The sequence below is a fragment of the Callospermophilus lateralis genome, chromosome 8, assembly GCF_048772815.1.
Source record: "Callospermophilus lateralis isolate mCalLat2 chromosome 8, mCalLat2.hap1, whole genome shotgun sequence".
Lineage (NCBI taxonomy): Eukaryota > Metazoa > Chordata > Mammalia > Rodentia > Sciuridae > Callospermophilus > Callospermophilus lateralis.
Genome location: NC_135312.1, coordinates 840241 through 852886, shown reverse-complemented (window position 1 = coordinate 852886; position 12646 = coordinate 840241). Strand labels below are relative to the sequence as shown.

Here is a 12646-nt window from a genome sequence, read left to right as displayed (position 1 = left end):
CAGCACGAGCGAGGCCCGGGTTCGAGCCTCAGCGCTGCACAAAATAAACAAGTAAAGCCATGCTGTCCATCTACAACTACAAAACATAACCAAGAAACGAAGCGAAAACTTTCCTCCTCATTGGCTTGGCAAAGGAGGCGCGGATTGAAACCGTGAAGAGGGCCGCAGCGCGGGTTTTGGCGGGACGCGCTTGGTGCGCAGGCGCAGGGCCATGTGTGCGCAGGCGCAGAGCTGCCTGCCGGCCCGGAAGCACATCCCAACCTCGAGGACCTCGCGCAGTTTTGGGCCTCGCCACCAGCTGTGCAGTTGCAACAGCATGGCCAGCTGGGTGTTCTGTAACTACTGCTTCCAGTCGCCTAGAAGGACATCGTCCTTCAGCCTGACCAGCTGTGGGCACGTGTACTGTGACGCCTGCCTCGGCAAAGGTCTCGGTGGGGCCGGGCGTGCCTGAGGGCAGGGCGGGGGAGTGTGGGGCGGGGGTCCCCAGGAGCAGAAGTCCCTGAGGGACTGGATGGAGTGAGGAGTGTGGGGTGGAGGTTCCAAGGGCAGAGCCGGGAGTATGGGGACTTCAAAGCCCCCGCGGAAGGAGGAAACCCCACAGCGGACGGGAACTCCTGGTTTGGAGCAGGCTAGATGGTTGCACAACCAGGGACGAGCTAAATTCTTTCTGAGAATGTTTTTTTTGATGAGGTAGAGTTTATACAAGGAAAAAGAGCAATTGTGAAAATTCACAAAGCAGCACAATCTGAGAAATGGGGTCATGGTCAAGGATATAGTCCAGCACCAACCCTGGAAGGCCCTTGGACACTGCTGCCCTGACTCCCTCCGTGGATGACCGTAGGCTGGAATACCACCAGTGGGATCATACAGCATGCATGCTTTCCTTGCAAGATTCCTCTCCGTTTGCGTGTTGTGGTTCATCTGCTGTCCTTGCTGTATGCTACACCACACCTTACTCATCGGATGGACTAATGGGCATGTAGGTTGCCTCCAGATTTGTCTGGCAGATGGTACTACTGTGAACACTCTTGCTCATGTCTGATTTCTGTTGGGTGTAGGTAGGACCAGGAGTAGAATTGCTGAATTTCAGGTATGTATTTAAATCCAAAGTTTCTGTGGCAGCTTGGGGAAAAGTATTTTGGAGTGAGAAAATTTTCAGGAAAAACTGTACAATGGAACATGTGAGAGTGATTGAGGATAGGATGGGACAGTGAGATGGAGAGAAGTGATGGGTTTGGAAGAGATTAAGTGGATTTTCAGCAGACTTGAATTAAGCAAGGCAGGGAACTAAGCAGGGGCTTCCCTGCTGAACTCTGGAGAAGGGACTAGCTGGGTGGAATGAGGCTCACAGGTTCATATGTGAACACTATCCTGTGAGCACTGTCCTGGGAGGAGACGGAGGCAATTGTACATGTGGATTTGGAATTAGACAGCCTGGAGCATATTCTTGGAGCTGTGTCGGTTAGCTTTCCTTTGTTGCCATCCTGAGTAAAACAAAAAGAGGAGGTTTCAGTCTATGGTCACCTGACTCTTTTGTTTCTAAGCCTGTGGTGAGACAACATCATGGTGAGGAGCACATGGTACAGAATAGAAGCTCACCCTTGGTTTTAGGAAACAGACTGGGGACAAGATATACCCTTCAAGGACATGCTCCCAGTTACCCACTTCCTCCACCTAAGGCCCAAGTCCTAAAGTTTTCACCACCTCCCAAACCTTCAACACATGAGCCTTTGGGGAATATTCCAGGTCCAACTCTAACATTTTGCTTCTAGTCCCCAAAGGCTCATGTCCTCCTCACAATACAAAATGCGTTCAGTCCATCTCCAAGAATTCCCATAGTCAACAGTTCCATCATTACTCCAAAGTCCAGTCCAGAGTCTCCTCTGAGACTCTTAGCTTTAAGCCCTGTGAAAATCAAAAGCATTATTCCAACAAGCAATGACACTGGATAATCATTCCCATTCCAAAAGAAAGGAATAGGAGAATGCCAAGGAAGGATCGGAACAAAACAAGACCAAAACATAACAGGGCAAACATTAAATCCAGTAGCTCCATGTCCAGCATATGTCCGTGTGGTAATGGGATGTGGGCCCCAAAGGTGTTGGGCAGCCCTGCCCCTGTGGCCTTGCTAGCTGCATCCATCCTACGTGGCCATTCTTTTGCACTGGCTCTGCTCCTTATCTGTGGCTTTGCTCTGGAGATGGTCTATTTCTGGAATCTCTTTCTGGGCTCTCCATAGCATCTTTAGCTTTATTCTTAAAGCTCCACGTACTACCTTTTCTGAGACTGCCTTCAGGCATTGTAAGCCTGCCTCACTGCCTAAAACCTGAGTAGAAACTTTTGCAACCCCACAACTCCTACATTCTGCATGCCTGCAAAACCAGCAACTCGTGAACAATGGCAGGGTCTGTTTGAACAGCAGCTGGGCCCCCTCAGACTGTGGCTGCAGTGGCCTTTGAGTGCTGGAATGGCTGAACACAGTGAAACAAATCCCAGGGAAACAACTTCCTACCTGGCCCGGGGGAGCAGGGCATTCAGACACTCACAAAAAAAAAAAAAAAAAAAAAAAAAGTCTTTCAAACAAGTTTTATTCTTCTCATACTCTTGGGTTACTATAGGTAGGGTCTGGCCAGTTCTTGAGATGTCCTCAGGCATCTTGCCTATTATCCTAGTGTAAAGCATTTGGTTTCTTTTTGTTGGTGCTAAGCCCTTTAGCAATTGTACGCTTCTTGTCTGCAACTTTATGTGTGCTCCTTTTCTGGCCAAATTGCAAGTTTTTCAGATCTTTCCACTCAGCTTTTTGCTTCCAATTCTTACTATAAATTTGACTAAAAGAAGCCAGTAATGCCCATTCCACAGCCTGAATGCTGCCTTGAAATTTCTTCCACCAGATTAATTAGTCCATCACCTTTAAACTCAGCTTCACACACAGTCTCAGGCCATGAACAAAATGTAGACAAGTTCTTTGCCAGAATGCATGGGTGGCCTCTAGTTCAGTTCCAGTAGAATCCTGATTTCCATCCAAAACTTCATGAGCATAGTCTTTACTATCTATTCCTACCAGCATTCTGGTCTTCTGAGATCCTACTAGTTGCCCATTAAGTTGTGCTTATGGCGTTCTAAGTTTTTTCTAGCCTGCATTTTCAGACTTTTCTGAATCTCCTCACAAACCACCTCCAAAGACTTCTGTACAGTCACAGCAACAACCCTACTTCTTGGTACCAGTTTTCTTTTCTTTTTTTTTTTTTATTGGTTATTCAAAACATTACAAAGATTGCAGAATCACATTGGTTACACATCCACATTTTTACATAATGCCATAATAGTAACTGTTGTATTCTGCTACCTTTCCTATCCTCTACTATCCCCCCTCCCCTCCCCTCCCATCTTCTCTCTCTACCCCATCTACTGTAATTCATTTCTCTCCTTATTTTTTCCCATTCCCCTCACAACCTCTTATATGTAATTTTGTATAACAATGAGGGTCTCCTTCCATTTCCATGCAATTTCCCTTTTCTCTCCCTTTCCCTCCCACCTCTCGCCCCTATCTTTTCCTCCTGTTCTTCCTCCCTGCTCTGTTCTTAGTTGCTCTCATTATATCAAAGAAGACATTTGGCATTTGTTTTTTAGGGATTGGCTAGCTTCACTTAGCATAATCTGCTCTAATGCCATCCATTTCCCTGCAAATTCCATGATTTTGTCATTTCTTAGTGCTGCGTAGCACTCCATTGTGTATAAATGCCACATTTTTTTAATCCATTCATCTATTGAGGGGCATCGGGGTTGGTTCCACAGTCTAGCTATTGTGAATTGTGCTGCTGTGAACATCAATGTGGCAGTATCCCTGTAGTACGCTCTTTTAAGGTCTTCAGGGAATAGTCCGAGAAGGGCAATAGCTGGGTCAAATGGTGGTTCCATTCCCAGCTTTCCCAGGAATCTCCATACTGCTTTCCATATTAGCTGCACCAATTTTCAGTCCCACCAGCAATGCACAAGAGTACCCTTTTCCCCACATCCTCTCCAGCACTTGTTGTTGTTTGACTTCATAATGGCTGCCAATCTTACTGGAGTGAGATGGTATCTTAGGGTGGTTTTGATTTGCATTTCTCTGGCTGCTAGAGATGGTGAGCATTTTTTCATGTACTTGTTGATTGATTGTATATCCTCCTCTGAGAAGTGTCTGTTCAGGTCTTTGGCCCATTTGTTGATTGGGTTATTTGTTTTCTTATTGTTTAATTTTTTGAGTTCTTTGTATACTCTGGATATTAGGGCTCTATCTGAAGTGTGAGGAGTAAAAATTTGTTCCCATGATGTAGGCTCCCTGTTTACCTCTCTTATTGTTTCTCTTGCTGAGAAAAAACTTTTTAGTGTAAGTAAGTGCCATTTGTTGATTCTAGTTATTAACTCTTGTGCTATGGGTGTCCTATTAAGGAATTTGGAGCCCGACCCCACAATATGTAGATCGGAGCCAACTTTTTCTTCTATCAGACGCAGAGTCTCTGATTTGATATCAAGGTCCTTGATCCATTTTGAGTTAACTTTTGTGCATGGCGAGAGAAGGGGATTCAGTTTCATTTTGTTGCATATGGATTTCCAGTTTTCCCAGCACCATTTGTTGAAGATGCTATCCTTCCTCCATTGCATGCTTTTAGCCCCTTTAGTAAATATAAGATAATTGTAATTTTGTGGATTGGTTTCTGTGTCCTCTATTCTATACCATTGGTCCACCCGCCTGTTTTGGTACCAGTACCATGCTGTTTTTGTTACTATTGCTTTGTAGTACAGTTTGAAATCTGGTATCACTACACCTCCTGATTCACACTTCGTGCTTAGAATTGCTTTTGCTATTCTGGGTCTTTTATTTTTCCATATGAATTTCATGATTGCTTTATCTATTTCCACAAGAAATGCTGTTGGGATTTTGATTGGCATTGCATTGAACCTATAGAGAACTTTTGGTAATATCGCCATTTTGATGATGTTAGTTCTGCCTATCCATGAACAGGGTATATTTTTCCATCTTCTAAGATCTTCTTCTATTTCTCTCTTTAGGGTTCTATAGTTTTCATTGTATAAATCTTTCACCTCTTTTGTTAGGTTAATTCCCAAGTATTTTTTTTTTTGAGGATATTGTGAATGGAGTGGTTTTCCTCATTTCCAGTTCAGAAGATTTGTTGCTGATATACAGGAATGCCTTTGATTTATGCATGTTGATTTTATATCCTGCCACTTTGCTGAATTCATTTATTAGCTCTAGTAGTTTCTTTGTAGACCCTTTTGTGTCTTCTAGGTATAGGATCATATCATCCGCAAATAGTGATAATTTAAGTTCTTCTTTTCCTATCTTAATGCCTTTAATTTCTTTTGTCTGTCTAATTGCTCTGGCCAGTATTTCGAGAACTATATTGAATAGAAGTGGTGAGAGAGGGCATCCCTGTCTTGTTCCAGAATTTAGAGGGAATACCTTCAGTTTTTTTCCATTTAGGATGATGCTAGCCTGAGGCTTTGCATATATAGCTTTTACAATGTTGAGGTAAGTTCCTGTTATCCCTAGTTTTTCTAATGTTTTGAACATAAAGGGATGCTGTACTTTGTCGAATGCTTTTTCTGCATCTATCGAGATGATCATATGGTTCTTATCTTTAAGTCTATTGATGTGGTGAATAATGTTTATTGATTTCTGTATATTGAACCTTGCATCCCAGGGATGAATCCTACTTGATCATGGTGCACGATCTTTTTGATATGTTTTTGTATACGATTTGCCAGAATTTTATTGAGGATTTTTGCATCTAAATTCATTAGGGATATTGGTCTGAAGTTTTCTTTCTTTGAGGTGTCCTTATCTGGTTTGGGAATCAGGGTGATATTGGCCTCATAGAATGAATTTGGAAGTTCTCCCCCTTTTTCTATCTCCTGAAATAGATTGTGGAATATTGGTATTAGTTCTTCTTTAAAGTTCTTGTAAAACTCTGCTGTATATCCATCCGGTCCTGGGCTTTTCTTGGTTGGTAGTCTTTTGATGGCTGCTTCTATTTCCTCACTTGATATTGGTCTGTTTAGGTTGTTTATATCCTCCTGACTCAATCTGGGTAGTTCATATGTCTTAAGGAATTTATCGATGCCTTCACTATCTTCTATTTTATTAGAGTATAGGGTTTCAAAATAATTTCTAATTATCTTCTGTATTTCTGAATTGTCTGTTGTGATGTTGCCTTTTTCATCCCGTATGCTAGTAATTTGGGTTCTCTCTCTTCTTCTCTTTGTTAGCGTGGCTAGTGGTCTATAAATCTTATTTATTTTTTCAAAGAACCAACTTTTAGTTTTGTCAATTTTTTCAATTGTTTCTTTTGTTTCGATTTCATTGATTTCAGCTCTGATTTTAATTATTTCTTGCCTTCTATTGTATTTGCTGCTGATTTGTTCTTCTTTTTCTAGGGCTTCGAGGTGTAGTGTGATGTCATTTATTTGTTGGCTTTTCTTTCTTTTAAGGAATGAACTCCATGAAATGAATTTTCCTCTTAGTACTGCTTTCATAGTGTCCCAGAGATTTCGATATGTTGTGTCTGAGTTTTTGTTTACCTCTAAAAATTTTTTAATTTCCTCTTTGATGTCTTCTGTAACCCTTTGTTCATTCAGTAGCATATTGTTTAATCTCCATGTGATGTAGGATTTTTCCTTTCTCATTTTATTATTGATTTCCAATTTCATTCCATTATGATCAGATAAAATGCATGGTAGTATCTCAACTCCTTTGTAATTGCTAAGATTTGCCCTGTGACATATATATGGTCTATTTTTGAGAAGGATCCATGTACTGCTGAGAAGAAAGTGTATCCGCTTGATGTTGGGTGGTATATTCTGTATATATCAATTAAGTCTAAGTTATTAATTGTATTATTGAGCTCTATGGTTTCTTTATTCAACTTTTGTTTGGAAGATCTGTCCAGTGGTGAGAGAGGTGTGTTAAAATCTCCCATGATTATTGTGTTGTGGTCTATTAGACTCTTGAACTTGAGAAGAGTTTGTTTGATGAACGTAGCTGCACCATTGTTTGGGGCATATATATTAATGATCGTCAAGTCTTGTTGGTGTATGGTTCCCTTGAGCAGTATGTAGTGTCCTTGTTTATCCCTTTTGATTAGCTTTGGCTTGAAGTCTATTTTATTTGATACAAGTATGGACACCCCTGCTTGCTTCCGGGGTCCGTATGAGTGATATGATTTTTCCCAACCTTTCACCTTCAGTCTGTGTATGTCTTTTCCTATCAGATGCGTCTCCTGTAGGCAGCATATTGTTGGATCTTTTTTTTTAATCCATTCTACTAGCCTATGTCTTTTGATTGGTGCATTTAAGCCATTAACATTTAGGGTTACTATTGAGATATGGTTTGTATTTAAAGCCATATTTGGTTATGTACAATACTTAACATAATTTGTTTTTCCTCTATGCTTAGTTTTTCCTTTACTGTACTACCTCCTGCTGTTGGTTTTCATTGTTATTTTTCATTTCCTCTTCCTGTAATGTTTTGCCAAGGATGTTTTGAAGAGTTGGTTTTCTAGCTGCAAATTCTTTTAACTTTTGTTTATCGTGGAAGATTTTTATTTCATCTTCAATCCTGAAGCTTAATTTCGCTGGATACATGATTCTTGGTTGGAACCCTTTTTCTTTCAGCGTTTGAAATATGTTGTTCCAGGATCTTCTAGCTTTCAGAGTCTGTGTTGAAAGATCAACAATTATCCTGATTGGTTTACCCCTATATGTAATCTGCTTCCTCTCTCTTGTGGCTTTTAAGATTCTCTCCTTATTCTGTATGTTGGGCATCTTCATTATTATGTGTCTTGGTGTGGATCTCTTATGATTTTGTATATTCGGTGTCCTGTAGGCTTCTAGTATTTGGATTTCTTTTTCATTCTTTAAGTCTGGGAAGTTTTCTAGTATTATTTCATTGAATAGATTGCTCATTCCCTTGGTTTGGACCTCTGTACCCTCTTGTATCCCAATAACTCTTAGGTTTGGTCTCTTTATGTTATCCCATAATTCTTGGATGTTCTGCTCATGGTTTCTTAACATTCTCGCTGAGCTGTCTATGTTCTTTTCAAGTTGAAAAACTTTGTCTTCATTGTCTGAAGTTCTATCTTCTAAGTGTTCTACTCTGCTGCTAATACTCTCATTTGAGCTTTTAATTTGGTTTATTGTTTCCTGCATTTCCAGGATTTCTGTTTGTTTGTTTTTTATATTCTCTATCTCCCTATAGAGTTGATCTTTTGCTTCTTGGATTTGTTTATGTAATTCATTGTCAAAGTGATTTTTCATTGTCTGAATTTGATGTATAATGTCTTCCTTGAGACTCCAGATCATCTGAAGCATGTATATCCTGAACTCTTTGTCTGACATTCCATCAGCTGCAGATATTACTTCATCTAATGTTGAATTGACCTGTATTGTTTGTGGTCCTTTCTTTCCTTGTCTTTTCATACTGCTCATGATTCTTTCTAGCTTTGTGAAACTGTTGTGCTAATGTTTTTCCCCTTATATATTTGTATTGTTCTTGTATAGCTCCAAAATCCCTCTTTTGTGGAGAAAGACAATGTTAACAGATCCCAATATCAACAGTACATTATCTAGGCACAAGTTTTCATTATTGATACATTTATAGTTAGATTCTAAGTCTATAGATATTGGTTTTAATTATTACTTAAGAATATATTCCTTAGTTTCATAAAAGGCATACCATATCTGGTGGCATATAGAAAACTTAATTTCAGACGAAGGATGTTATACTTAGAGGGAAAGGAGTGAGGGTATGAGGTTAAACTAACTTAGCACCTTTGGAGAACTCTAACCACTAGACTGGTAAATTATGGAAGAATGTATAGACTCAACTTCCTATCTAGTTAGATAGTTACCCTATGTATAGATAGCAAAAGTTAGGAGATTGAAAGTGGGATAGAGAAAATACGAATTAAAAAAAAGAAAAAAAAAATAACAAGGAAGAAAAGAGAAATAAGAGAAGGGAAAGGGAAGTAAGATAGAAATAAAGAAAAAAATGGGGGGGAGGTGGGGTATATGCAATTCCTCTATATTATATTACTTTGGTAATTCGTTTGTTCATGTACAGTTCTTGATTTCACATATGCTGAAGTTGTGGAAGAGAGAGAAGAAAAGAGAAAGAGAGCAAAAAAAAAAAAAAAAAAAAAGTCTCTCAGAACACTGTTTTCCTTGCTTCCAGTAGGTGGAGTTGTCTATTCCTAGCTTGAGCCTCTGTATTCAGGGTGGTGGGTATAGCCAGTGTGAAAGGAAATGAGCTTCCACTTGTATCTTCCCTACTCTAGCCTCTGAGGTAGAAACCAGGTGCCTGTACAGTTGTTGTTTTGCGTTGATAGCTACAGCCCCCAAAAGCTTGTGGGAAATAATTTGAGTTATTGCAGCTAAGGGTGGGGGAGTTGGAAACCGGGTACCTGGATCAGCCGCAGAACTGCTGGTAGCCACACCCCCTTTGATGGGTTTTAAGGATTGATGGGCTTCCTCCGGACTAGCACTGGGAGGAGGGCCCGACTTCCTCCTCCGGTCTGGCTGTGCACCTGGCGCGTCTTCCTCCTCCGGTCTGGCTGGGCGCCTGGCGCGTCTTCCTCCTCTGGTCTGGTTGGGCGCCTGGTGCATCTTCCTCCTCCGGTCTGGCTGGGCGCCTCGGTACCAGTTTTCTGTGTTAGCTTTCCATTGCTGTGACAATATGCCAGACATACTTGAAAGGATAAAATGTTAATTTTGACTAATGGTTTTAGAGGTTTCAGTTCATGATCATCTGTCTCCCATTGTATCTGGGCCTATGGTAAAGCAGAACATCATGTCAGGGAGCACTTGGAAGCACAAGGTGGCCCACCTCATGGCAGATGGGAAGCTGGGGGCTGGGGAAATGATATACCCTTCACAAACACACCCTCAGCTGCCTGCTTCCTCCAAAGGTTGTGTGGGGGGGTAGAAAGTAGAGGTGTCAATGAACTGGACTTCCCAGTGAAGACAAATATCAGTGTTTGGATGTATCTGCTGGACTTGTGGCATCCATCATTGATGGTCTAAGGTGACATTAGAATGACAAAGACACTTGCCTTTGTGGTATTGGGAGGTTCAGAGACAGGACTCAGTGTCAACTCTTAAGGCCGCAGTACCCTGATAGCAGTTGCTTGGTAGAGGTCCTAGGACATAGGGAAATTCCCAGGGACTTCTGGCTCTCAGAGCCTGAGGCTAAAGCAGGTTCCAGTTGGCTGAGGTCATAGACACAGTGCTGGGGGCACAACAAGTTCAGGGACACAATAAAAGGTGAAAAGAGGTGGGAGTTCTGGGCAGAGCCATGCCGTGGCTGTCCACGATCCACTGCTCACAAACCCTCTTTAAGCTCTTGGTGTACCTCCTCCCAGACTTTTTCCTATAGATGCAAAATTTTAAATAAAGAGTGATACATGTGTGTATGCCATTTAGTAATTTGCTTTCATTAATTACTAGGGCATCTTTCCCTTTAAAATAAGTCTGTATCATAATTTTTTAAGGTTTTAAAAGATCTTTAGTCACTGTGCCCTGAGTTATTTGATTCCCTACTAGAAATTTAGATCTCCTGAAATGTTGCTACACACTACTTGCTCACCTACTTGGTTTTTTCCTTTGAAATATATACATCCTAGTGGAATTTCCAGCCTTGGTATGTACACATTAAGGTAGGCCAGCTGTCCTCCAGAGAAGGTGTATCCATTTAGATCCCCAGTAATGACATGTGGGTGCCTGTCACATGTCATGACGTGTCATGCTGGCTTTCGCAGTTCATTAGTGGCTTGGATTTTCTTTCTGTCCACCTACCGGCTATTTGCACTTCTGCTGATTGCTCATCAGGGTCCTCTTCTTGGACTGCTTCTTTTTAGTTGCCTCAGAAGCCCTGTGTATCAGATGTCAACCACTTGTCTGAGCTGTGGATGATTCCCACTGTTGAGCCTCAGCCCTCCTCCCATTCCAGAACACTTGGGTTTTATGAGACAGCTCTGTAATCTTAATTGAGCAGCTTCTGGTTTGGGGGTTGCACAAGAGGAATTTCCTAACTCCAGAATCTGCAGAGAAAGAAAGTGGGGAGGGACATGCTGTCGAAGTTGGATGTTCTTAGGAGGGGGTGCCTTGAGTGTGAAAAGAGAGGGAAGGAGGCCATTCCTGAGGCTGTGGGAAGGGACCATTTAATGCACACCCTGCTCCCTTCAGTGCAGGGGACTGGGGAAGAGTGATGACCACACAGACTTGCAAGATGGAGAGGAAAGAGGCAGTGAGCTGGGAGTTTCTTCTGGTGAGTCCAGAGTAGAAGGCAGGGAAACAGTGGGTTGCAAGTGGGGTCTGCTTTTGCCCCTCATTGAACATCCCCACAGACGCTGTTTAAAACCACAAGAAAAGCAGATGGATTGCAGCACAGTGTGGCAGACCCAGGAGACTGGAGTCTGCAGATCTGTCACACCACCTTTCCAGTGGAGTGTCCCGTTCCCAGCTACACTGACCAGCTGGGCTCGTCCAGTTGGGTGCAGTGTGCTCCCTAGAAGGGCAAGGCGCTTGTGAACTGGTGATGGCTGTCAGCCCCAGGCTCCATGCTGACCAGTGGAGAACTGAAACCAGAGGGTCTGAGGAGGTGGCCGGTGGGGTTTTCCACCATGCTTGGGAGGGGCTGACTTCTTAATGATGCTGAGTGCTGTGGGGGTCCAAGGTGTGACCAGGCAACATGCTGACCTGGGCATGGGTCTCTCCATGGAGAGCCAGTGCTGAGGGCCAGCTACTGGAGCCCCACTTTCCAGAATGACAGTGAGTGTCATGGACAGGAGGTGGTGAACCAGGGCTGGGTTGGAGCTGGAGCTGGAGCTGGGCAGCTGGGTGAGCTGGGTGTGGGCAGGCGAGGCATGGTGACCTTTTCTCCTCAGGCCCTAGGACTGGCTTACGGCAGTGAGATGGTGCCCAGTGAGTGGGGATGTGGCCCTCCATGGGGTGGAGGCCTCATGTGATGTCATGTGGGGAGGCTCAGTGGGGAAGAACAAAACCCATTTCATCTTTTGGGTGGGTTGTAGGAGCCATTTTCATTATAAATAGTTGGAATTTTAAATTAGGACATCACTGTATGATCTAGTTGCAAGGAGCGACTGTGGTGGATTTAATTTAAGTGTTCTCTCTTAATGGGCTCTGTGTTGGCATATTTGCAAAGCAGGAGGAAAGGGATGGTTGTGTAAAGTGTTTAGCTCTCCACAGCCACCCTCATCCGAGTCTGGACTTGTGGTGCTGCAAGTCTCTTAAAGGAGCATTAGCATGTCCGCATTTGTATGTCTTTAGAAACACTGCAATGTAATGCAATAAAGTCTGTTTTATTTTATAGGTAAAAAGGATGAATGCTTGATTTGTAAAGTTGCTTGTCGTACAGTTTTGCTCTCAAAACATGTAAGTTGAAATCTGTGGAATTCAAGTATTAATCACTGTAGTACTTTTGAGATTTTTAGTCATGTGTGGTACTAAAATTTTCATTTGTTCTATTAACTTAACTGGATTTTCTATCTGGGTAATCAGAGTTCAGTTAGGATCCTGTTTCTAAAACCTCAGCACAGCTTCCTTTCTTGGGCCCAGATCAGCCTTGTGC

The 12646-nt window shown here is 42.4% G+C and overlaps 1 protein-coding gene across 1 annotated transcript in view; it reads left to right on the top strand.

Annotated features, from left to right (window-relative positions):
- The first annotated feature begins 316 nt into the window (after positions 1–316).
- The window catches only part of Rnf212 (ring finger protein 212), a 44181-nt gene continuing 31851 nt past the window's right edge, over positions 317–12646 (top strand). Inside the window, exons 1-2 of the mRNA XM_076865120.2 lie at positions 317–425; positions 12389–12450. Of these exons, the coding sequence (XP_076721235.1) occupies positions 317–425; positions 12389–12450 (171 nt within the window). The remainder of the gene's footprint in view (positions 426–12388; positions 12451–12646) is intronic.